At 42.6% G+C, this 26,202-nt stretch overlaps 1 protein-coding gene across 1 annotated transcript in view; it reads left to right on the top strand.

Annotated features, from left to right (window-relative positions):
- Window positions 1–15,423: 15,423 nt before the first annotated feature.
- Window positions 15,424–26,202, top strand: part of LOC147464365 (arabinosyltransferase RRA2-like) — a 63,545-nt gene continuing 52,766 nt past the window's right edge. The window contains exon 1 of the mRNA XM_086514429.1: window positions 15,424–15,569. Within this exon, the coding sequence (XP_086370555.1) occupies window positions 15,426–15,569 (144 nt within the window). The 5' untranslated portion in view covers window positions 15,424–15,425. The remainder of the gene's footprint in view (window positions 15,570–26,202) is intronic.

Below are 26,202 nucleotides of genomic sequence, written 5' to 3'. Positions count from 1 at the left end.
AAAGGTGGAAAGAGGAATCAATCTTGTAGCAAGTCCCGTAGTGCTAAAGGCAAGAGTGACATAGAATGCTACCATTGTGGCAAGAAGGGTCACATGAAAAGAGACAGCAGAATGGAAAGCAGAAAAAGGCAAAGAGAAAGCTGAAGACCATGGTGAGAAGAACAAATCCTCAGTGAAGATTTAAGAAATAAATGTGACAAACACTGTTGCAGAGGATGACAGTCTAGTGTCAGGAGACATCTACTTCTTGAAGAATACAATGGACTCAGCTCTTCTTATAGCATATGATGGACATGCACTGAGTGACTAGATTATAGACTCAGGGGCATCACTTCATGTGTCTCCAAACAAGGAGTGGTTTACCTCTTATGTGACCACTAAAGATCATGTTCGGCTAGGCAATGGGCAGGCATGTGAGATCTTAGGTGTTGGAGATGTTCAATTGAAGTTTCAGAATGGCTCTTCTTTCATGCTGAAGAATGTGAGACATGTTCCCGCAATTACAAAGAGGTTGATCAACACAGGTTTACTTGATGATGCTGGCTACGTCACCACTTTTAAACAGAACATGTGGAAGATATCCAAGGGTTCTATGACAGTAGCACATGGAGTAAAATCTGGAGGACTTTACATGATTTATGTATCAAATGTCTCTAAAAATGTAATCAATGTAACCGAGCAGCCAAACGTTTCTTTGTGGCATAGCCGATTAGGACATATGTCCAAGAAGGGAATGGAAATCTTGTCTCCTTCTGGTTATTTGCCTGGATTTTCATTTAATGATTTTGAATTCTATGAACATTGTCTGTACGGTAAGCAAACACACCAGCCACATAAGCATAGAAGCAGTAGAAGAGATACACACTTGGCACTTGTTCATAGTGATTTGTGTGGACCTATGCCTAACCTATCTCTAGGGGGAGCTTCTTATTTTATGACATTTATAGATGATTACTCGAGGAAAGTTGGTTTTACTTTCTCAAGCACAAGAATGAAGCGTTTAATGTTTTCAAAACGTTTGTGACACTTGTGGAGAATCAGAGTGGCAAGAAGCTTAAATGCTTACGCACTGACAATGGTGGAGAGTATGTTTCAAAGGCCTTTCAGGACTTTTGTGAACTTATTGCTCCTTACAATCCTCCTCAAAATGGTGTTGCTGAGAGGATGAATAGGACCATACAAGAGAAGGTCAGAAGTATGTTGTCTAATGCACAACTGCCAAATGGGTTTTGGGCTGAAGGTATATCAACGGCTGTTCATCTTATAAATAGATCTCCTAGCAAGGTTTTGCAGAAGGATTCAGTGGGGCAGAGATGGTATGGTCAGGCAAGGTGCCCTCATACAAGCATCTCAGAGTCTTTGGCTGTGAGGCATATACTCACATTCCAAAGGAATTTAGGAACAAACTTGAGCCAAAGAGTAGAAAGTGCATCTTTCTAGGCTATGGTAATTCTGGTGAGATGGGGTACAAACTTTGGGATCCCGAATCCAGAAAGGTTATCCGCAGCAATGATGTTCACTTTAATGAAGCCAAATATCATTCTAAACCAGAGAGGGTTGAGGAGATTAGAAGAGTTGTCTTCCAAGAAGATGGACCTGCACGTGTAAGACAAAATGTCAGGGCTCAAGAGGAGCAAGGACAGGATAGAGTGGAACCACAGGTTGTGGCTGAGCCTGAGCCACCTATTTTGCGTAAATCTGGACGTATCACGCGACCTCCTGATCGGCTTGTTCCATCTATGAACTATGTCATGTTGACTGATTGCAATGAGCCTTCATGTTACAAGGAAGCAGTGCAAATGAAGGACTCTGGGAATTGGCAATTGGCCATGAAGTCAGAGATGACAGCTCTGCATAAAAACTAGACATGGAAGCTAGTTAAATTACCACAGGGCAAAAAGGCTCTACCTTGTAAATGGGTTTACAGGTATAAGATCACCGCTCATGATAGTCAGTCAAAGTACAAAGCAAGGCTTGTTGCCAAGGGCTTTAAGCAAGAACAAGGCATTGACTTTGATGAAGTCTTCTCTCCGGTGGTCAAGATGACTACATTGAGATGCTTTCTTGCATTGGTTGCCATATTAGATTTGGTGTTGCACCAAATGGATGTCAAGATAGCGTTCTTGCATGGTGATTTAGATGTGGAAATTTACATGAAGCAGCCAGAAGGGTTTGTTGAGAAAGGCAAGGAAGATTTGGTATGCCACTTGTTAAAGAGTCTTTATGGCTTAAAACAATCACCGAGGGCATGGTACCATAAGTTCCACAAGTTTATGCTTTCTCAAGGCTACAAACGTAGTGATTTCGATCACTGTCTATATACAAAGAAGGCTAAGGATGGCAGTTGGCTGATCCTTATTTTGTATGTGGATGACATGTTGATTGCTGGCAAGCACTTGGAAGAAATTTCAGCTTTGAAGTCAAAGATGGCAAAATCGTTTGACATGAAAGACATGGGTGAGGCAAGTCATATACTTGGTATGTGCATTGAGAGAGACAGATCAAAGAAGTTGATTTGGTTATCTCAAACAGAGTATATTGACAAGGTTTTGCAATGTTTCAATATGGAGAAGGGAAAGGCATTGAGTGTTCCATTGCCACCATATGTGAAACTTAGCAAACAAGATTGTCCTGTGTCTGAGGAAGAACGGGCTGAAATGGATGAGATTCCATATGCGTCTGCAGTGGGTAGTTTGATGTATGCAATGATTGCTACTCGCCCAGACATTGCATTTGCAGTGGGAGTAGTAAGTCGATACATGTCAAACCCAGGCAAGAAACATTGGGAGGCAGTGAAAGGAATATTGAGATACCTGAAAGCTACAAAGAGTATGCGTATATGCTATGGGAGTCAGGAGCTAAGTGTAAAGGGTTTTACAGACTCAGATTATGCAGGTGACTTAGACAACCGAAGGTCTACGTCAGGGTATGTCTTTACATTGGCTGGTGGAGCAGTATCATGGCGTTCTAGATTACAAGATTGTGTTACTCAGTCTACTACATAGGCTGAATATGTTGCAGCATTAGAGGCATGCAAAGAATCAATTCGGCTTAATCGACTAGTAACAAATTTGGGAATCAAAGAAGAGATGCCTGTGTTATATTGTGATAGTCAGAGTGCTATACAATTGGCTCGCAATCCAATTTATCACTCAAAGACAAGGCATGTGGATGTGAAGTATCATTTCATCAGGGAAATGCTTGAGGATAAGCAAATTCAGCTTGTCAAAGTTCACACCACAGAAAATCCTGCTGATCTACTTACAAAAGGACTTCCCTCAGAGAGCTTTGCGCATTTTCGCAAGCAGTTAGGTGTAGGGTAGTACATTACTTCTCTACATCTCTTGTATATTAGCTTGTATAGTAGCCTCTCTCACACTTAAAGTACCACATTGGACTTTAAGTGGGAGGTTGTTGGGGTATAAAGCCCAATGTGGTCGCCCAGGTAAGTGGGTGGGCCGCCAGGTATGTACACATATTCTTTTGTAAAAACCTAATAAGAACTATGCTCTACACATTACAACAGAGCGACTTCACCATATTGTCATGCTCTTCTTCTCGCACTCTCTCTCGCGTCGCACTTCCACTCGTACTCCTTCAGTATTGTTCATGCCAAGTTAACTAAGTACCATGTTTATGTTGCTACCATCAATTAAGTTCACCCGCTATGCTCACAAAGTAATCTCACAAAAAGTGCTTCATCTAATTTCCCTATTCTGCTACTCTCAAAGTTCATAGGACATTTCCATTACATTGGTATCAGAGCATTTGGTTTCTGTTTTCTTACTTAAGAAGAGAGGTCCTTAAGTAGCCTATCAATGGTTGATTTTGTTAATTATATTAGAGTAAATGGAACTGGGATCTATTATTGATTTTGTTGAGCCCACTATGTGGGATATGGTGCACACCTCGAGAGCTTTGGTCTTAATAATGGAGTCTTTTTATAGTTGGCTAGGACTTTACCATTATTGAGCCATAAGAAGTCCAAAAGGAGCTATCCCTTGGAAACTCTGCTATGTTAGACCCACTCCACTACTCTCTATACTTAACCAAATCGAGCCGTGGGTGTAGATACTTAAGTGCCTATCTTTCAAAGGCTAGGAGGAGTAGCAACTAAGGTTTTGAATTGCCAAAGCATACACTAAGCAAACACCTAAGTTTAATTAGCATGGCTGACAATAACCAAGAGAGTAGAATGAACATTGATAACTTTGATTTTTCACATGAAGGTGTTAATGATGATGCCCCCATGTTTGTTAATTTTCTTGTTAGTAGGTTGCAACAAGCTATGGGCAACCCCGCTTTGCAAGCCAAAGTTACTCAACAACTTTGTGCTTATGGGGTTTCCTTTCCTCTCCAAGAGGAGAGAGAGTTTAGGAGGCCTCTTAATGAGACCCCCAAAAGAAGACTCTCTCCCATATGAGAGGAGGAATCCAAAGATCAAGAAAGTAATGAATCCCTGAGTTCCTCCAAAGATGTGGCTCCATGAAGGTGGCGGGCTAAACGATCGCCAACTCCTCTCAAGAGAAAACGGTTAACCCATAGTTCTTCTCCTCGCCACTCCAAAAGGGAAGAGAGGAAACAAAGGAAGAAAAGGGCAAGAAAGAGGTCACCCTCTTCTCCTTCTTCTTCACCTTCCTCCTCTTCCGACGAAAGAAATAGTTATTCTCCTAGAGAATACAAGAGGGGAGGACATCACAAATCTTATCCTCCATGGTGAAGGTCACAAAAGCTCAAGAAGTTCAAAGAGGAAGGAAAGAGTATCTCTTTTCTCACCTATGATGGCACCTTTGGTGCTATGGACAAAGTATTGGCCTTCAACCAACAATTTGATGCGGCCTTTGGAGACGAGGGCTTCGTGGAGTCCTCCAAGCTACGCCATGTAGCTATGCATTTCCAAAAATCGGCTCGTCAATGGTGGGCTAACCTTCGTGGCAACGACAAAGCCCCAAAGACATGGAAAACTCTACGAGTTTCCATCATGAAGCAATTCCTTGCAAGCGATGCAAAGGACAAAGTGCTCACCAAATGGCGGAGTTTGAGGCTTCTCTCTCATGAGTCTATCCACAAATATGTGGACAAGTTTTGGGATTTACATCTCAAGGCTACTGTCTTTCCAAAGATAGACTTCGCCAAGAAAAAGCAACAATTCCGTACGGGATTACCCAAGAGAGATGGCCAAGTATGTCAACTCTCAATGGCCTGGTTCTATCACCGAAGTAATCCACCACACCATGGTTTCTTTGCGCATCAATTTCCAAAAAGGGGCTAGACGAAATGTCAAACCCATGGAAAATAAAGACAAAAGTGATGCCAAGAGGAAAACCAATGCCCATTTAATTCAAAGTTTTATCTTCTAAAAAGAAAGAACTCTAGGTCCTCGTTGGAGACCTTACTTTAAAAGTTCTACATCCTTAAGTTCTAAACTTAGCTTTAAAATATCTAAAAATAAAAATAAAACATCTCTAGAGATTAAGGCTCCAAAGGATAGATTGAGATGATATAGAACTTTAAAGCTTTTAAAGTGGGATTTAGAGCTTAGGGATCTAGAGTTTAAAATTTGTGAAAGGGGCTATGGAGCTTAAAGATGTAGAATTTTTAAAGTGGGGTCTAGAGCATAGGACTCTAAAGCATAGGGAGGTAGAGCTTAGGGGTGCTATTTTAATTCAATTCTCTGTGCTTCTGTTTGTTTTCTTTTTAAAGGTTGGAGATGTAGAGCTTTCTTACCAAGGCTATTCCAACAGCAACAGCAATCGGTCCAAGGAGAAGGGAGTTTACAAAGGTAAATATAAACTCTCTCCTAAAGAGTTAAAATCTTTTCATAAGGACCACAAATGTTTTAAGTGTGGGGAGCAAGGCCATGGTTATCGTCCTTGTCCCAAGAGAATTACCCGCAATGAGACTCCTAGAGCCTCTATGTTTGAAGCTCCAAAAGAGGATATTCATTGCCAAGGATTTCTCATTTCCTAAGCTTGGGGAAAGATGCAAGAGCATGATGCCTTTATTTTGTTTAACCTTGGTTCAACTCACAACTTCATATCCACGGAGTTGACCACTAAGCTAGGCATACAAGCCCACGAGATGGGAGATGCATTGAAAGCCAATGGAGCTACCAAGGGACAAGACGCCCTAGTTACTTCCTTAATTGGAAAATCAAGGCTTCATTTCCAAAGCTACGCGGACAAAAAGGATTTTTTCATCTTCCCTCTCAAACATGAGAATGTTATCGTTGGGGCACCATGGTTTAACCGCATGGCTTCCAACATGAAGTTCCTTTTGAAAGGAGAATCTACTTTACCTAGAGGGAAAACAACATGTACATAGATGCTAATGAGTTGGGGAACACCATATCCCTACAATAAAGGGAAACAAGAGGAATTAGAGTTGTCTAATTTCCTAAATGGATTCCAAGATGTTTTCATTGATGACATTCCTAGTGAGCTATTTCTAAAATGAGGGATGATGACCATGCAATTGAGCTCCTACCAAGAAGCTCACCGACTAACAAGCCTCCTTATTGAGTTTCGCAAGCTCAACAAGAGGAGATCATGAGGCAAGTGCATGAATTGGTGAAAAAAAGGGATGGTGAGGTCTAGCTCCTCTCCATTTTGTTCACCATTGCTTTTAGTGCAAAAGAAAGATGACACATATCACATGTGTGTCGACTATAGAGCACTAAATAACATCACTATCAAAAATAGATTTCCTGTGCCGTGGGTAGAAGATCTATTTGATAATTTACAAGTTTTGGCCTGACAAATGCTCCATACGCATTCAAACTCATGATGGACAAAAATCTTCAGGCCATCCAAATTCTCTTGAAGAGTACAAGTGACACCTCCAGGTAACCTTTCAAGTTGTGAGAGAGAATAAGCTTTTCATTAATCAAAAGAAATGTAGATTCAATATTTAGGTCACATTATCTCTAAAGATGGCACCCGTATGGATCCAACAAAGTTAGAGATAATAAAAGGATGGCCTAATCCAAGGAATCTACATGAGGTACGAAGCTTCATAGGTATGTGTGCATACTATAGATGCTTCATAGAAAAAATCCTCGCTAATAGTAGGCCCGTTTTATGACTTAACAAAAAGAAATGTTAAGTATTCATGGACTGCAAAAGTGCAAGAAGCTTTTGAGAAGCTTAAGGAGAATCTTATCTCTCAACATGTGCTCACACTTCTCTCAAAGCCATTTGAGCTCTAGTGTGATGCTTGTGGTGATTCCCTTGAAGCTATTTTGCTTCAAGAAGGGCATGCCATAGCATATGAAAGTCAAAGACTCAACTTCAATAAGTGAGTATTGGGCAAATACGAAAAAGAGCTACTAGCTATTCTATATGCCTTAAACACGTGGAAAAACTATCTCTTGGGGACTCCATTCATCCTACAAATGGATCACAAAGCCTCAAGAACTTCATGACGCAAACCAAGCTCTCCGACAAACAAGTGAGGTGGGAAAATTTTCTTTTCAATTTAAATTTCATATTGCTCACATTGCTAACAAGCACAATCAAGTGGTCAATGCACTTTCACTACGACCAAGGGTATATCTAACTTTACCAAATGATTTTCTCATATTAAACTGATCATTTAATGTGGGAGAATAAACGGGAACAAGAGTTAGAATAGAGACATGTGCTTCTAGACCTATCTCAACACAGGACCAAAAGGAGAGATGGTTACATCTCAATAGGGGTCCAAAAGGATATGGTCTATCAAAGAGCAATGTGCAATAAGCGTTTCTAGACTTACCTCAGCAGGGGACCAAGAGGAGAGATGTTTACATCTCAATAGGGATCTAAAAGGAGGTAGTCTATCAAAGAGCAATGTATATCTAATGGAGCTTAAAAGACCTTAGGGTTAGCTTCATTAAATACCTTCAATGGTTAGTGTTAAAAGTCCTTTGACCTTAAGCAAGCTAGGGCTGAGCTTGAGGTGGAAACCCAACCTAAAATTGTCTTTGACCTTAAGCAAGCTAGGGTTGTGCTTGAGGTGGGAACCTGACCTAAACTTGCTTTTGGCCTTAGGCTAGCTAGGGCTGAGCTTGAGGTGGGAACTCCACCTAAGGTGCTTGTCATGCTTGATGACTAAGGTACTTGAGGTACTTGTCATACTTAATGAGGAAGTTGCTTGAGAAGCTTCCTATGCATGGGGGGTAAGGTGCTTGAGTCAAAAAGAGACCCTACAAATTTAATGAGGAAGTTTCTTGAGAAGCTTCCTATGCATGGGGGGTAAAGTGCTTGAGTCAAAAAGAGACCCTACAAACTTAATGAGGCAGTTGCTTGAGAAGCTTCCTATGCATGAAAGTCCCAAAGTTAGGGGAATCTTTGACCTAACCTTCCACTCACCCAAAGGACATCCCTTTTCTAAAAGGGCACATGGGACACATGTCAGACTCTCACTAAGCTTAACCACATGGTGTGCTTGAATGCTATTGGTTGGGCTAAAGAGGGTTTCAATGAGCTTCTAGTTCCATCCAAAAAATATCTAGATATTTTCAAGCTCTCTCTCTCTCTAAAGGGTAAGGAGGACACTTGTCAAAAGACTACCCATGTACTTGACTGCATGCTGCATGTGATTGGCTAGGGGGAGAGGCGTCCAATGAGCTTGCAGCATGTGGAAAAGTTGCAACTCGCCCCAAGCAAGCAAGGGGGGTGCTAGGGGGATATACACCACACACACACACACACACACACACACACACACACTCATTTTGGGGGTGCTAGGGGGATATACACCACACCACACACACACACACTCATTTTGGGGACCATTTCCACTTGGTGAAAGTTGAAGAACACCACCTCCTTCTCCAAGCTTGTGAGAAGTGAGAGCCTACATCAATACTCTTGGCTATGGAATGTAAATCCAACCAAGAGCCATGCTTCAATGCTTGAGCTTGCCATCTTCTCCATCTCCATTACTATGCTATTATGTATGCTAGCAAGAAGAGTAATGATGAGTGAGGAACTATTCCTTTCTCCTATGGAATGTTTCTTCTTCCTCTTCCCTATCCTCATTCCCCGCTAGCTCTCTCCACCCTCGAAGGTGTTTGAGGCCTTGGGACTAAGGCTTGGGATAGTTAATGCTTTCTACAAAGTTTATGTTATGCTTGTGATGTATGAAGCTTTCCATCTTCATTGCATCACCTAGGTCACAAGGAACACAAAGATTGTATTGTACCAAGTCTCCCTTGATGGCAGAAACTATAATACAAATGCATATTGGAGGGGGGACCGGCTCCATATGAAGCTCCTCAACTATTGTCATGTTCTCTAAACTCTCTCTTGCAAAAGTATTGTTCATGCCAAGTTAACTAAGTACCATGTTTATGTTGCTACCATCAATTAAGTTCACCCGCTATGCTCACAAAGTAATCTCACAAAAGTGCTTCATCTAATTTCCCTATTCCGCTACTCTCAAAGTTCATAGGCCATTTCCATTACAAGTATTCTCTAAATCTTCCCGATATGAGACTACTTGGACCATACTCTGATCAGAAGGTGGTCCTATGGGTTGAGAAATCCTTACCATAGCCCTATTTTTCTGGGGTAATGGAGGTTGATGTCCCAACACAGGTTGAGGTTTTTCCTGCCCTAGGATTGCATTATTTTGCCCTACTTGGTACCTTGGAGGGGGTGGAAATTGTTGCCCTCCATGTGGTCCGTATTGTCTCTCTCTAACATAGTTCCGATTATAGAAATATTCGTGAGTTTCATGGTTTGGTTCGGTAGCACACCACTTGAGTACTCGCTGTGCATTTACTCCTAGCCTTTGTTGAAGGTTGCACCATTGGGTTGGATGATCTCCTCCACAAGTGTCGCATTTTTGGGTGGGCGGTTGTCGTGTATTTGGGTTCGTCCTGTTTCTTTGGTTTATCCTTTTGATCACTTCCTCGATCATTTGATCAACGTCCGGCACAGTTGGGTTTTGCTCACCCAATTTTGTCGTGGACTCACTAGTGGTTGAAGAGGTGCTACTCGTTCCTTGATTTGTGTCTTTAGTCACCTCCCCATATGCCTTGCAATTATCTACTAGATACAACACCTTTTTCGTGACTTGCTTAAAAGTTACACATGCCTTCAAGTGCAAGTCCTTTTTGAGCGTACATTTCGCAATCCTTCTATGAAAAGTATTGATAGTCTTTCATCATGAGGTAGTTCTGAAGCAGGGCATATTTTCATATACTGCTTGAAACGAAGCGATGCTTCCTTCACTTTCTCTTTCTCCTTTTGCTTAAATGCATAGATCTGGGAGACAGCGTTATGCTTGATCCCCCTCTGATAATTCCTCAATGAACTCTTGGAGAAGTTGCTCAATACTTGGGAATTCCAAGTTGTTCAATGGTTGGAACCAAGTCAAAGCAGTCCCTTCTAATGTCAACCCAAAACCTTCATATTGAGTATGGAAGTCAGTTACCTGCTCCACTCTCTCAACACTTGTTTGAAGATCAAAACATGGGCATACGGATCTCCTGATCCATTATACTTTTTGGGCACGCATTTTGCCATTTGAGATAGTCGCATACGTTTGGCCTCTGCAACCATTCTAACAACACCTGGTTCTCCTGGTGTGGCTTCTCTAGGTTCATAATCTCCTCTTGGTACTACCAGAGGTATCCTATCCGCAATACGTTCGTCAAGTCGATCTCATGTAATAGTCGGAGGGATTTTAGTGGTGTAAGTGACATCAGGAACAGTCCTGTCCCTATGTGTGTTCATGGAAGCCCTAGACCCTGTTGGTCCTAAAGGCCCTGTGTTTGGGACTCATTCATGTCCAAAAGACTCCTCCACCCTGGTTCTAACTGGTCTCACAGGTACAGTCTCAGGTCTTGTGTGAGTAGTCGTGGTTTTTACCTCTTCCGGATTTACATAGTATTGGTGGACTGGTCCCCCAAAATATGTATATCTCTCTAATTCCTTACGATCCATTGGAGAGTACTTTCGGCCATACTTGTCTATTATGACCACCTGAATACTTCTCCCCTCCGTGTACGTGTAAACATACAGGTTTTTACGGTCAGTCAATTCCTTGATGCGGGGCTCGTCACATCTGTAATAGAGTGTTTGTTCTCCATTATTGAACTTATATAGCCCCACATACGTGTAATCTGTATTCATGCACTCTGTCTCATTTGTGCATTTGAGTACCACGTTTTGTTTCTCCATTTTGGGTGGCTCATCGACCAGCTCATTATCTACCTTGTTCTTGGTGCCAATTATTCCCCATTTATCCACAATATAAGGGTTATGAACCACTAGATACATCATTTCCTCTCGGTTGAAATATCTATCCCCGTCATAAATCAACATCTACAAGGTCTCTGAACTCGCTCGGCTTATTTTTCAGCTTACCACAATAGCGGTCCATTCCTTCCTTATCGATTTTGGCCTTAAGCACATTTTCAAATTGAAACTTCAAATACAACAATTTTACATCAGATGAAGGCTGAGAAGGACCTGCCCCCATCAAAGCTGTTCCCTTACGGTTCGACTTGTTAGAATCCTCAGTCATGAGGCTGTATGATCTCTCTGACGAAGTGTCAGAGAAGCTCTCCTCTAAAATGGGTTCTAAAGGCGGCAGTGGTCTATGATTCCCGCTTTCTTCCATTGAGTGATCGCTCCCTTGGTCAAAGATGCTAGGATTCCTATTCTGGTACAATCTTCCTGATCGCAAATTCATGAAGAATTGGTAATGCAAAATATAAACCGGGTTACCTCATTAGATAGTTTGAATCCCCCGTTTGATCTTGCTTGCTGGGTAGTATTCTCTAGTACCTGCAACTTGTCAAAAATTTGCTTGATAGCTGTGAGCTTACAGCCGTTCTTGTTAGTTCTTTCTTTTAATTGACAAAATTTAGCTAGGTTTTCAGTAGCACAATATTCCTCACACAACATCGACAATCGAGGTCCAATTTCAATTTTGAAAGATCCACCAGGGTACTGTGGACTAGCTCTTTGTGTGGTGAAATTTTGCTTTTGTTATGACTCAGAGGTACATGGATCGCGATCCATGTTGGAAGCCAAATGAACTTTTGTTGATACCATCAGGTTCAACATGATTAAGAGGTCTTATGGTATCAATTTTTTAAAAAATGAACCTCTGGATTGGAAGCTAGGTTAATTCTGTCACTTTGCCAGAGCTCCTGCCAGTTTTGGGCTTTTAGGATGGTTTTTTGGATCCAAAATCAATTTGGGAAGGACCACTAGACTTTTGTGATGCCCTCTAGCTATGGTGCCAGTTTGGTATCAAAATGTGTCAGGGGAACACGGATCGTGATCCATGTTCCTTAGTGTCAGTATGCACTAAAACTTGACCCACAGCTAGTCCTTGGCCTACTGATGCTAGCTATATGGTTTTTGAATGTTTTGGAGTCTTTTTTAGGTCAGTCAAAAGTCAATTTTAGGGTTTGTTCCAGTGGTTTCTCCCTTGATCTAATTTTTGCTCCCTTTTGCCCTCTTTTTGAACTTTTCTGATAAGGGTCTCTTGGAAGAAAGTGCTTCAATTGTTATCACTTTTCTACTTGCCCATTATCAGCTCAAAATTCCAAAAAGGTACATGGATCGTGATCCATGTTTGGCAAGATTTTGGACTGATACTTTGTGAGTTGGTGACACAAGGTCTGGTGATGTTATTCCCCAAATATTTTTGGATTTGATCAAATTTTTCCAAGTCAAAAGCAAGATTTCGTGTCTGTTTTGCGATTTTTTACAAACAACTTTTGGTATTTTGATCATGTTTTTTCACTTTTTGTCTATGGCTCCTTTTGGAAAAGTTGTCCCCCTAGTAATCAGAAGTATATTGGTCAAATCTTACTGTCAGATGTCTACCTGGAACATGGATCCCGATCCATGTTGGGAAGCATCTGGTCATGATTTTTGGTTCTATTGGTTCCCTGCTTCTAGTTGATCCCAATTCTCTTCCCTTTTCGAATTTGGACAAGTAAAAGTTCAGTTTTTTCGCATTTTCTCAATTCCCAAAGGTTTTGCTCTGCTCACCCCAATCTCTTGATTTTAGTGATCTTTTAGCACTCTATTTCTGACCAAACTCAAGGTTCTGATGCATGAGAGCCTGTTTCTAAGCAAGGGAGACAATTTGAGCACATTTTGCCAAAAAGGTACATGGACCATGATCCATGTTTGACAGGCAAATTGGAAATTTTCTTCACAGCCTGTTTTAAGCAAGTGTTTTTATCCCCTTTTTGAAAGTTTTGCTGGGTTTGGTTCAATTCTGAAGCTCTGACCATCAATTCTTCAACTTTTCAGAGTTATGGTCTTCAACACCAAAATAAGGTTTTTGACAGTTTTTTCCTCGATCCTTTTGGCCCCAAATGATGGTGTAATTTGTTTCCTAACCTACTCCTATAAACTGAAATAAATCTGCAAACATAAATGAACTTAACAATATAAAAATGACGAAGTGTGTGGTGGAACAGTCCTTTCCAAGCATGGAAAAATCAAAGAACGAGATACTATCTTGTACTTCACTCACAACTTTCTTTGCTCTTAAGGAGTAGCACTGGTTAGTCTCGGACTCCAGTCTCTACCAAAACACTAAACCTACGTCTAGCTGCTTCACTATCTATGTGTAAGCGGAATGGGTGTCAAAAGCTTTGAAGAGAGTTTTTTTCGTACACTGAGTTAGTCACCACCTAAGGATCAGTTTCTCCAGCAATGGTGCCAATGTTAGCGGGTCGCCGTGACGGACGTCTGCAACATAACTCTTTTGTACTAACATAATGTAAATATGCAAGGGAGCGACTCGGGATGGGACACAGAGACTTAATGCGAGTGTTGATCTCACCAAAGTGAACTCAGAGGGTTACTCATTCTACAATAAAAGCAAATCAACCACTTACTAGTTAGAAAATCAGTATGTGTCCAATCTCACCGCTCTAAGTCATCACGCCTTTTCGACATCCAAACGAATTCGGAATGCAATGAAACTTAAGGACAGGTATCACAACACGTAGGGGCACGATCCTACCAAGTTTTGTCACCATCTGAAAAGGTACATAAATCACGATCCATCACAAAAAATGTGCAGAAAGCTGAAACAGAAGTCCTTGGAAAGGTCTCCCTTAAGCATAGAAACACTTATCCATGGTCAAAACATCAAAAAACAACCATTTTAACCTTCAACTCAATACATTTAGCTCACAAGCAAAGCGTCCTGAACCATAGCAGAATTGAAAATGGTTATACTTAAATTGTAGAGCAAGAGACAAGGAACACAATGTGCTATTCGGAAATGACTTCTGATTACCAGTTCAGGAGAAAAGAGGATTACAATTTGTAGCAGCAAGAAGCTCTCACAGTGAACAATTTTCAAAATCCTTCAAAACTAATGATATCTCTTTAGTCCAAAACTAAGGGTTTTGACTTAAAAGTTAAAGGATCTTTCCCACGGCCATTTGGCCACTTACAAGGGTGTAGACTCAGAGAGGTTGAGAGGGTACGTCAAATTATATTACAATTACAAATCATCCTAAGCTCAATTACATGGCTTCTTTCAAAAAATTGAGTGAGTGTTTACAGGGTTTGGTGTGCATCCGCCTGTATACACCAAACAAGATGACGCCAAGGGCCTCGTGAAGATGTGCACATGGGCAATAGAGTTCGAGCAACCACTAGCGCAATAGAAAGCTCATCGTAGAAGAGAGAGGTGGAGGAATGAGGCCAATAATTAAGACCCTCATAAGAGGGGCAACAAGGAAAGAAGTAGAGAGGTAGTTCGTAGATGCTAGCCCCATCCCTGTGGCGCAAGGAGAATCCCTCCTAATGCACTCATGCTCATTGCTATTCTACCCTTGCACGTTCGAGCGGGGAGAGAGACGACAATTGCATCCTAGGATTTAAATGAAATGGGGGTCTATATTGAAATTTCCCCTTGATTCCTTTGGAAAACATAAGTTTTTTTTTTTTAAAAACCATCAGCACGGGGAAGGAAGTAGGGAGAAACTATACACATATCATGTATTTACAACTGTACATTGCTGCACATTACACCCTCGAGGGGCAACCGTGGGAATCACCCCCCCAATAGGGGAGGAGAATACACCCAAGAGAATGCAACTTGTGAGCCTCGAACTCTCAACCTTGGGGTTACATCTCAAAGGTCTCACCAACTGAGCTACGCTACCCGAAAACATAAGTTTCAAACTTGTTGCTACATGCGAGGCTTTCAATGATTTGCCTCCCTACTCTAGACGACCTTGTTCTAGAAAGCCAAAAACGTGGGAAGTGTCGGCTAGCTTTAGGTGATTCCCGAGCAGCATTTCAAATTTTATTATATTGCGAATGTCCTTCACTGGCTGCACTTTCATTTTGTTCTCTGGGCCCGCCTTGTTAGACTTTGAGCAGCTAAACTGCGATTTTCTTTGTGCCTGCGATCTGCATCTCGTCTTTCTAAGGTTGAGCGCCATGCGGAGAAAGGGCGATGCTATTTCTGGTCTGCGGGCAGGATCTCGAGATGCAGCACAGGTGGGCGTTGCCGTGCTGGTAGGCGTCCTCATGGGCATTGTCTGGTCCTTTTATAATCCCCGTGTCTACGGTGCCTCTTCTTCTGTAAGCTTTCAGATCTTTTCACTTCTTGTCTGTGTGTTCCGTTTTTAGCTCATTTTGCAGAGAGAGAGAGAGAGAGAGAGAGAGAGAGAGAGAGAGAGAGAGAGAGAGAGAGAGAGAGAGAGAGAGAGACGTGTCCACACCAGCATGGAGAGGTGGCAATTGTACGTGATTTTGAGGATGTGGATTATTGTATTTGATGAGCAATGATCTCTACGTACTTGTATTTGGATTTAAGGTACCATTATGCACATGATGTGTACAATTTTGCAAGCCATTTTTGAGGAACAACCATGATATGTTTTGCTAGGTGGAGCCTTATAAACATCGCATGACACACCCACACATTGTGCATGAAAATCTTTTTCATTCCCTGGAAACAGGAAATATCTGAAATTTTTGTAAATAAGGGCGAAACAAGGTGGCCAAGCAATTATTTAAGGATGCCATAAAAATTGGTTCTGATTCGAGAATGCTATAATATCAATAATTTTGAGAAAAAAGCGAGTGACATTGTGTTCCATTCCCTCTCCGCACGTGGAAGCTCCAACACAAGTCTTCGTATGTTTGTAGAGTACGTAATGCGCGCGAGAGCGAGAGAGCGAGAGAGCGAGAGAGCGAGCTTCACTGCCCAGCAAAGAACATACACATACACAATGCTGCCCGCCCCTGCTTCGCAACTCCTTAGCCGCCGTCAAATCGCATGGGAAATTCTTTGCACTCGATGACACCTGGCTTTCAATTCTTATGTCAAGCCATCAAGGTCTAATTAGGGGTGTTCCCAAGTTATTGACGCGACTTCTGAGCCACGACCCCTTTTTGTGTATCTGTGTGTGCCCAACTGTAGGATATGTCACATTCCTTCCCCCTTTAGAAGAAATTTTGTTGTCGAAAATTTGATTGAAATGAATAATCTTAAAGTCAAGGAACCTTTTATGGAGAGTGCTTACTTGCTCCCATGTTGAACTCTCTTTAGCAATCTCTCCACTTAACTAATCACTCTTTATAAATTGTATTTTTAGTTTTTTTTCTTCTAGTTTCTAGTATTTTCTTTGGCTCATGTGAAAGAGATTGAGTATTTATGAGTTCCACTATCTGATCATCTTGAACAAGATTATCCGATTGACCCAGTTTCTTTTTGAGTCTGCTAACGTGGATTACTGGATGTATGCCCTTATCTCCAATTTTCTTTAGTATTGTGTAAAGTCCACAATACCTTGATGATAATTTTGGACATGGTCCCGTCTTCATGGTTTCAGACTTTTCAGGCACTTTTAGATAGAGTTGCTCCCCTTCCTCAAAGGTAAGAGGCCTTCTATGCAAATCAGTGTATGTCCTTTTTCTACCTTGAGTCTTTTTAATACTCTCTTTAGCAAGCTTAAGCATTTCATTCATATCTTTTAAAAAGTCTTTAGCTTCCTTTTCCTTTTGCAATCCTAGTGCATAAGGAGCTCTAGGCTGAAACCCATACATTAACATGAATGGACCATATCTAGTGGAAGAGTACTTGGCACTATTATATGTAAACTCTACTATAGGTAAGTAATCTTTCCAATTAGTTTGTCGTTTACTTACATATGCTCGTAGCATATCTTTTAGGATTTGATTAACCCTTTCAGTTTGAGCATTTGTTTGAGGATGCTTAGTTGTGCTGATACTTAGTTTAGTTTCTGTCACAGGAATGGGCACCACTTGTCAACAAAAAAGAATAGAATAAACAACTCAAAGCACTTCAAATAACAACTGAACTGAAAGAGATGCACGACACGAGACGAGGAGTGGCGGAGTTCCACCCTGAGAGTGTCACAAGACGGGCACCACGTGCCAATAGAAAAGAACAGACTGAACAGACTTTTAGCACTTCAATAAAATCTGAATTGAGAAAGAGAGAGAGACGACACGCGACACAGAGTGGCGGAATTCCACCTCAGAGAGTATTGGCCCCAAAACTTGGCGCCCCTTTCGGTATTTCTTTATATTGGATCAACACAGTACAAGCTGGTACTCCACACTCTACACCTTCTCCAGGAAGCATGCCAGAGAATGAGCCCTAACCTCATATTTAAAGGCCCTTGGCCTAAAAGCAGTTACAATAAAAAGCCTTCAAACTCAAAAGCATCTGGTCCAAAAGCAAAGCCAAAAGCTGCCAGCATAAATCACGGAAATCTGTACAGCTGCCACACCATCAGCCAACGCAAATCGAGGAAATCCGTACAGCCTGCCACGTCATCATGCCAGTGCAATTTTTGGAAATCTACCACGTCATCAGTTTTTGCGTGTGTGCGGGTCTTGCTTTATTTTAATTCTTTATGTCACCAGGGGCCCCATCGGACAGGGTCCCCATAAGTTGGGAGGACTTCTTCTATTACTTGTTCTTAGGGTTTAGGCCCCTCGGCCGGCATCTGTAAGTTGTCTCCATTCTTTAGGCTTTGACACGTCAGCAGTTTGTTACAGAGAGAGCACTGGTCCTAAACCTTGGCGGCCCTTTTGGTATTTCTTTATATTGCTTGAACTCAATACAACACCAATACTCCATCCTCTATACCTTCACCCGGAAGAGTGCTAGAGAATGAGCCTATGGCATATATTTAAAGGCCCTTGGCCTATGAAAAGCAATTACATGAAAGCTTCAAACTCAAAAGCAACTGGTCCAAACACTGTTAACACCTTTTGCGAAAATCCGTAGAGTTGCCACGCCATCAACGTAAAACGCGAAAATCTGTACAAGTGCCACGTCAGGATGTCAGTGTAATTTTCGGGTGTCCGTACAGTGACCACATCATCATCTTTTATGCAATTCTTCTGTGTGTGTGAGACTAGATCTTGCTTTATCTTTAGGTCACTTGGGCCCCATCAAACGGGGTCCCGTAAATTGGTGGGAACTTCTTCTACTTCTTCTTTCGGGCGTTCGTACAACTGTCACGTCATCATCCTTTACGCAATTCTTTTGCGTGTGTGTGTGAGTGGATTTTGCTTTATCTTTAGGTCACTTGGGCTCCATCGGACCGGGTCTCATAAGTTGGTGGACTTCTTTTGCTTCTTCTTATGCTGCTGTCCCGTGACACATCTTACCCTATGTGTCTGTGGACAAGCTACTTTATAACAAGGGTTCAGTCTAGTTAGTCAGTCTAGAATAAGAAGTGATCTGGCACTTTTGTGAGTCTGTTCGCAGACCGTGCACGTCCAGACACTTAGATTAGATGCATATCCTCTGGTTGGACACATCATGATCATCAGATTACCATCAGAACCCATTAGGAGCATTTTTACAGTGCATAGACCTATTTTCCCTATTTTAGCCAATTTTCACTGATTATTTTTAAGTGACTTTTGTCGGGAACTAGGTAGGGCAGTTTTAGTAGCCAAGTATATAAGCAAATCTAGCGCTAACACTTTCTGACAGAAGAGGCAGTAGGAACCTTGTGTTCATCAGGCACCTTCTCAGCAAGACCCCCACATCAGCAGACCTAGCGTTTTTGCATCTGCGAAGGCCTACCGTTTTCATCCACAGATCAGACCTGGCGTTTTTGCATTGCAGATCAACCGACAGTAGCAGAGAACAGATCATCACTAGCGTTAGTAGTTTGCACCAGCAGATTCACAACGTTTTTGCAGCAGGACCCATTTTCAGCCCTAGCGTTTTTGGATCAACACAACCTCCCAGCGTTTTGCAGATTCATCGCGACAAGACTCAGATTTGCACCAGCGTTTTCAGTTTTCAGCAGTTAGATCCCGCAGAGCAAGTCCCAAACCTCGCAGATCTCACCTTCTTGCAGCAGCAGATCCTCGCCGCACGGTCAGATCCCGCGTAGTTTACAATTGCAGCCCGGAAAACACAGATTTCAGCATTTGCGTTTTCAGCGCGTCGTCGTCGCATCGTCATCATCGACATAGAGTCAGAATTCAGCAGATAAAGCTTTGCAGATTTCAGCCTTTAGCATTCTCAGATTTCAGCCCATCTCGTCGTCGTCTCATCGTCGTCGACAAGTCCAAAGCATTGTACCAGATTGTGCAATCAATAGTAGACCACTCTCGATGGCGAGAGTGGGGCCTTGGAGGAGGGTTTGACAACTTCCCGGTGTCGTATTTTTTTCTCTCTCTATCTCTCAGTCTCAGCACCTTCACGCACAGTGTCTATTCACTTTGTTTGTGATCACTTGCACTCTCTCATCAACGAAACGGAAGGCTCTCCCTTCCATAAGTTTTGAATGAAGGTGCTGAGAGAGAGAGAGAGAGAGAGAGAGAGAGAGAGAGACCAGACGGTTCTCAATCCCTCCTCCAAGTGCTCCCCTCTCTATGGCGAGAGAGGTCTATGCTATTGATTGCACAAATCTGGTACAATGGTCTAGATGCAATGGACTTGCCGACGATGTCGACGACAAGGACGGGCTGAAATTTGAAAACGCTAGGGTTGAAATCTGCAAATGCCGACTTTCTCGTGAATACTGACATTGTGTCGGCGAGGACGGCGATGCCGACGACGCGACGATGATGCGCTGAAAACGTAGATGCTGAAATCTACGGATAGCGGGCTGAATGTCACGATTGTGACTAGTTACACTCTTCTTGATTCTTTACAGATGCAGATGCGAAGTGTGACTAACCCAGGAGGACTCCTGTTCTCGAATGGTCACACCCCTTCGCCCAAAAGACATACCTCTTCGCCAAAAGCCACACTCCTTCGACGACTGGTCACACCCCTTCACCCTACGGATGCGACTCTTCACCCAATGGTTGCAGCTCTTCGCAGAAAGGATGTGTCTTTTCGCCTAAAGTCATGTCTCTTCACAAAGAGACATGCCTCTTCACTGATGACTATTCAATTCCTATAAAAAGAACCCTTGTATCACACTTTCAATCAATCAAACACAGAGTCTTCTAAGTCTTGTTTTGAGTTCAATTTGAGTTTCTTAAGTCTTAATCATGAGTTTAAGTACTTAATTAAGGATTAGCGACTAGAATCCTTACAGTGGTATCTGAGCAAATTTTTCCCGGGACCCGAAGGTTGTGAGCCTCTCACCCTCACCGCTACTCTCCCCCTTCCCGGAGTTGTATGGAAGCAGAAGAAAGATGGCCAGGACCCATGTCAGCATGAGGTAATTTTTTTTCTCAAACACATACAAAAAAAAAGCTAAGCAGAAGATGGCAGAAAGCGTGGGTGTTGCGGCATACCAGTTGCACTTCTGGAGTAAGAATCTCCACCAATAGGTGACGCTTCGCGTGGATCTCCCTTGCGCATCAGCCACGAGCCCATGCATCCAGGCAGACCCTTCACCCGGCAACTTGCTCACGGTAGCCTACACAAGGCAGCGCTGGCTGTTTTTCGAAGAGGCAGGAGCTTACGTTTTTAGAAGCCTGCAGCGCAGCGTTTCATTTAAAAAAAAAACCAGCGGTGGAGTTTATTAACCAAGGCCACCCTTTCACTTTACAAGATTTTGGCCGGCCGCCTAACTTAATTTTAAGTGGGCACCCTTGGGCACCCCTTTGTGAAATTTTTTTTAAAAAAATACCAAGAGGCCAGCGGCAGCCAACGAAATGGCAAAACAGTGCCATCCTGAGAAAAATTCAGCGCACCCTCTTCTGCTAACTTCCCGCGCCACCAATTCTGGCCATCAACAGACGCGCACGCGGGCTTGTTCAGAGTCATGGACGACGATGCCTTCAATGTTCCCGTCAATTTTCTCTCGTACATAGACGAGGTACCCGAAGAAATATTGCCAGAAAATCCTCCTCCGGCTCCCGAAGTGATAATTATACCAGATACACCCGAAGCAGAACCCGTACCCGAACCGGAACCCGCATTCGAACCGGAAGTCATTCTCATTTTGAATTCCTCGTATCCAGTTCCAGTTCCAGAGGAAAGACAGGTTACCGACTTCCTTCCGGCACTGGAGCCTGCTCCTGTACCTGCAAAGGCAATGCACAGATTCTCGTAGTGGTGGATCGTTTTCAAAGATGGCACACTTTATTCCTTGCAAGAAAGCTGCCTCGGCACCAGACGATGCGCAATTATTTGTGCAACACATTTTCAGATTACATGGATTACCAAAGTCTATTGTTTCAGACAGAGATCCAAAATTCACAGGGCATTTTTGGACATCCCTTTTCAAATCCCTTGGTACAAATTTGTTATTCAGCTCAGCATACCATCCTCAAACTGATGGACAGACAGAAAGAGTGAATCAAATTTTGGAAGAAATGCTTCGACATTACATACAAATTCGATTGGGATCATGGGAAGAGTATTTGCCACTTGTAGAGTTCGCATACAATAACTCTATCCATTCAGTAACTGGCATGACTCCATTCCAAGCAGCTTATGGGCATACTCCTCTTATACCGACAAACTTTGTTCTTCAACACAAAGTAGCTCTAGCAGATCAGTTGGTTCAAGAAATGCAAGATGTACTTATTCAAGTACGTGACAAGTTGGTTCATGTCCAACAAAAGTACCAGAAACAAGCCAATAAGCATCGACGACATACTGATTTCCAAGAGAGATTTGGTTTTATTATATGTAGCACCTCATCGCTACAAAACGGTGAAATCGGTCTTTCCAAAGTTGCGCCCTCGTTTCTATGGACCTTTCAAAATAATCAAGAAGTACTTAGTTGTCAGTTACAAGTTGGAACTTCCACTCTCATGGGGAAAACTTCATCCAACTTTCCACATTTCTTGGCTCAAACAATACATACAAGGAGATTCGCCAATTCCAGACTTATCTTCTTATGTGCCAGAAATTGAATCCGCATACATCCATGCTCATTCATGAGTGAATCGTGCTCATCGTACAGTATGTCATGCCTGTGAAAAGGGATCACATAAGGACGGTGACTAAAATACAGGAAAGCATCACGAATGAAACCCTCGAACAATGCGTGTTGGCTAATCATTCGAACACATAATACTTCTTGTGGGAGTTCGTTGGACCTAGGCTCGAGAGCCAAGATCGGTTCTTCCTAAGGGTTTCTTTGGACCTAGGCTCGAGGGCCAAGATCGGTTCTTCCTAAGGGGGTTCTTTGGACCTCGACTCGAGAGCCAAGATCGGTTCTTCGTGATTGATCGAATCTGCAATGAGGTTAGCTTCACTAGAAAAAGTATCAACTAACACATCATTCTTGTGAACAATCACATCGTGGTCATACAAATCATCATGCTCGTGAGTAATCACATCTTGATCATGCAAACCATCATGCTCGTTATTGTCATCCAAATCATCATGCTCATCATTATCATTCAAATCATCATGCTTATCATCATGCAAATCTTGTGTGTCATGGTTTGGAGAAGAAGAGACTGGGAGAGTCTTCTTTCCCCGAATCTCTTGCATCTGTGCCTGCACTTGAAAAAAGAATCGGAACAAGGCGGCTTTCCTTTCGTTGTGCTCATGCTCTATGGCTGCCATTCTTTCTTCGTGTTCACGCTATATTTTTGCTTTTCTTTGCGGCCTCCAAGCGTGCTTGCTCACGCTCACGCTCAAAGTCGGCTTTTCTTTCTGCTTTTCGTGCTTCGCGTTCTAACTTCCTGTCCATCATCATCTTGTCGAAAGCCTCCATAGGAGTTAGTGCAATCCTTGGCGTAGATGGGGAAGGGGGAGGGTCAGAAAAACCGCCTGGTGGGGAAAACTCTTCTTCGCCACTCCCATGCTCACCACCTTCATGTGAAGTATCCATTCCGCTTCGGGTGATGACCATCCACTGAAGTCTTGGGTTCTTAAGTCACGAGGAACTTGGGTTCTTGTGGGTCTTGGTTTCTTGGGTTCTTGAGTTCTTGAGGTTCTTTTTAAGCTTGCAATCTGTGTTAGAGAAGGATCTTCTCTTCACCCGAGTTCTGCTCACCCCTTGGCGGCCTTGCGCTCACACCAAGGTTGCTTTTTCCCACCTCACGTCGATTGGCCAGCCGCTAAGTGCACGGTCCGCTCTCAATGAGTGAAAAGAGAAACAAGGGGAGGCTGGACAAGCCCTTCTTTCTTGGGTTTCCTGTCACTCTTCAAACACACGAATAGGAATCGACACGCCCAAGAGGACTTGGGTTACGTGCGACCGCAAGCAAATTTTTTTTTATTGTGGCTCTTGTGGTTCTTTCCTTGAGTGATACAGAACACTGCCAAAGCTTTGATATCAATGTTAGGTGCAGCGAAAGTGAATGTTGAACTTTGCTCAAGATGAGTGCTCCGAATTGTGCTCAAGATTCCTTTTACTTACGAAAGGGCGAGCCTTCCGTCCTTTAATGAGAGAATGCAAGTGATCACAAACAAGTGGATAAACACTGTGAATGAAGGTACTGAGACTGAGAGATAGAGAGAGAAGAATACGACACCAGAATGTTGTCAAACCCTCCTCCGAAGGCCCCATTCTCTATGGTGAGAGTGGTCTACTATTGATTGCACAAATTGCCGACGATGTTGACGACGACGAGACCGGGCTGAAATTTGAAAATGCTAATGGCTGAAATCTGCAAATCTTTATTAGCTGAATTCTGACTCTATGTCGATGACGACGGTGCAACGACAACGCGTTGAAAACGCAGATGCTGAAATCTGCGTTTTCCGGGCGGAAATTGCAAACTACGTTGGATCTGACCGTGTGGCGAGGATCTGCTGCGGGATGGTGAGATCTGCCAGGTTCGAGACTTCTATTGCGGTGTCTGACTGCTGAAAACTGAAAACGTTGGTGCTAATCGAGGTCTTGTCGGGATGGAACTGCAAAACGCTAGGAGATTGTGCTGATCCAAAAACGCTGGGCTGAACTGGAGTCTTGTTGTAAAAACGCTAGGCTTCTGCTGTGGTCTTGCTGTCGCCGGCTGATTGTCAATGCAAAAACGCTAGGGGGCTGATCTTGCTGAAAAACGCTAGGCCTTGCTGGGGTCTGCTGGCTGAAAACGCTATGTCTCCTTCCGGGGGAGTCTTGTTGAGAAGGTGCACTGTCGAACACGCGGTTTCTGCTGCCTCTTCTGCTAGAAAGTGCTAGCGCTAGGTTTCCTTATATATTTCACTACTCAATTTGTCCTACCTAGTTTCTCAACAAAAGTCACCTAAAAATAATAAGTGAAAAACGTCAAAAATAGGAAAAATAGGTTCTGTGTACTGGAAAATGCTCCTGATGGGTTCTGATGGGAATGTTGATGATCATGCTATGTGCAACCAGAGGATATGCATCTGGGGGAGTCTTGTTGAGAAGGTGCACTGTCGAACACGCGGTTTCTGCTGCTTCTTCTGCTAGAAAGTGCTAGCGCTAGGTTTCCTTATATATTTCACTACTCAATTTGTCCTACCTAGTTTCTCAACAAAAGTCACTTAAAAATAATAAGTGAAAAACGTCAAAAATAGGAAAAATAGGTTCTGTGTACTGGAAAATGCTCCTGATGGGTTCTGATGGGAATGTTGATGATCATGCTATGTGCAACCAGAGGATATGCATCTAATCTAAGTGTCTGGACATGCACGGTCTGCGAAGAGACTCACAAAAGTGCCAAATCACTTCCTATTCTAGACTGACTTGATTGAACTGAATCCTGGTCATGCTGTAGCTTGTCCACAGACACATAGGGTTGGATGTGTCACGTGACACTAAATTACTGTGCATGCAATGCAGATGAACAAAGTGACGTAGTGCCAAATTGCTCACCAAACACATGCAAAAAGTAAGATCGAAATTTGACTTTTCAACCTAAACCTATCGATTGTGCCAAATTATAACGGAAATGCCGATGCTTGATGGACAATCTTGCTCGTGCTCTTTCTGAGACTGTGTCATGCCAAGGAAGAAACATGTAAAAGCAATTTGACAAAAGTGACAATCGAGAAACATTCTGAATTCCTTGAATGCAAACCTTTTTTCTTTTCGAGAGTGATCCGCATACATCTGTGCTCATCCGTGAGTGAATCATGTGCATTGTACAATACGGCATGGAATATGTCATGCCTAGAAAAAGGGATCACATAAAAACGCTAACTAAAATACAGGAAACGATCACGAATGAAACACTCGAACGATGCGTGCTGACAAATCATTCGAACAGATAGTACTTCCTATAAGGGTTCTTTGGACCTAGGCTCGAGAGCCAAGATCGGTTCGTCGTGTTTGATAGAATCTGCGCGGGGGGGGGGGGGGGGGGACCTCGACTCGAAAGCCAGGATCGAATCTGCAACGAGGTTAGCTTCACTAGAAAAAGTATCAACTAACACATCATCCTTGTGAACAATCACATCATCTTCATTCAAATCATCATGCTCGTGAGAAATCACATCTTTATCATGCAAATCATCATGGATGGCATTGTCATCCAAATCATCATGCTTATCATTATCATTCAAATCATCATGCTCATCATTATCATGCAACTCATCATGCTTATCATCATCATGCAATTCATCATGCTTATAATCATGCAAATCATTATCGTGCAAATCCTGTGTATCATGCTTTGGAGAAGAAGAGACCGAGTGAGTCTCCTTCTCTTGAATCCGTTCAATCTTCGCCTGCACATTAGAAATGAGAGATGGAGAATGAACAACTTGCTCTCCACGAATGACCATGGGAAAGTCACTTTTGGCATTGAAAGTGAACGTATTTTCCGCCCAATCAATGAGAGGGTTATGCTCACGAAACCATCGAATGCCCAAAATAATATCACA

Source organism: Adiantum capillus-veneris, chromosome 1, assembly GCF_014529385.1.
Source record: "Adiantum capillus-veneris isolate H3 chromosome 1, ASM1452938v2, whole genome shotgun sequence".
NCBI lineage: Eukaryota > Viridiplantae > Streptophyta > Polypodiopsida > Polypodiales > Pteridaceae > Adiantum > Adiantum capillus-veneris.
This window is presented reverse-complemented; position numbering and strand designations above follow the sequence as displayed.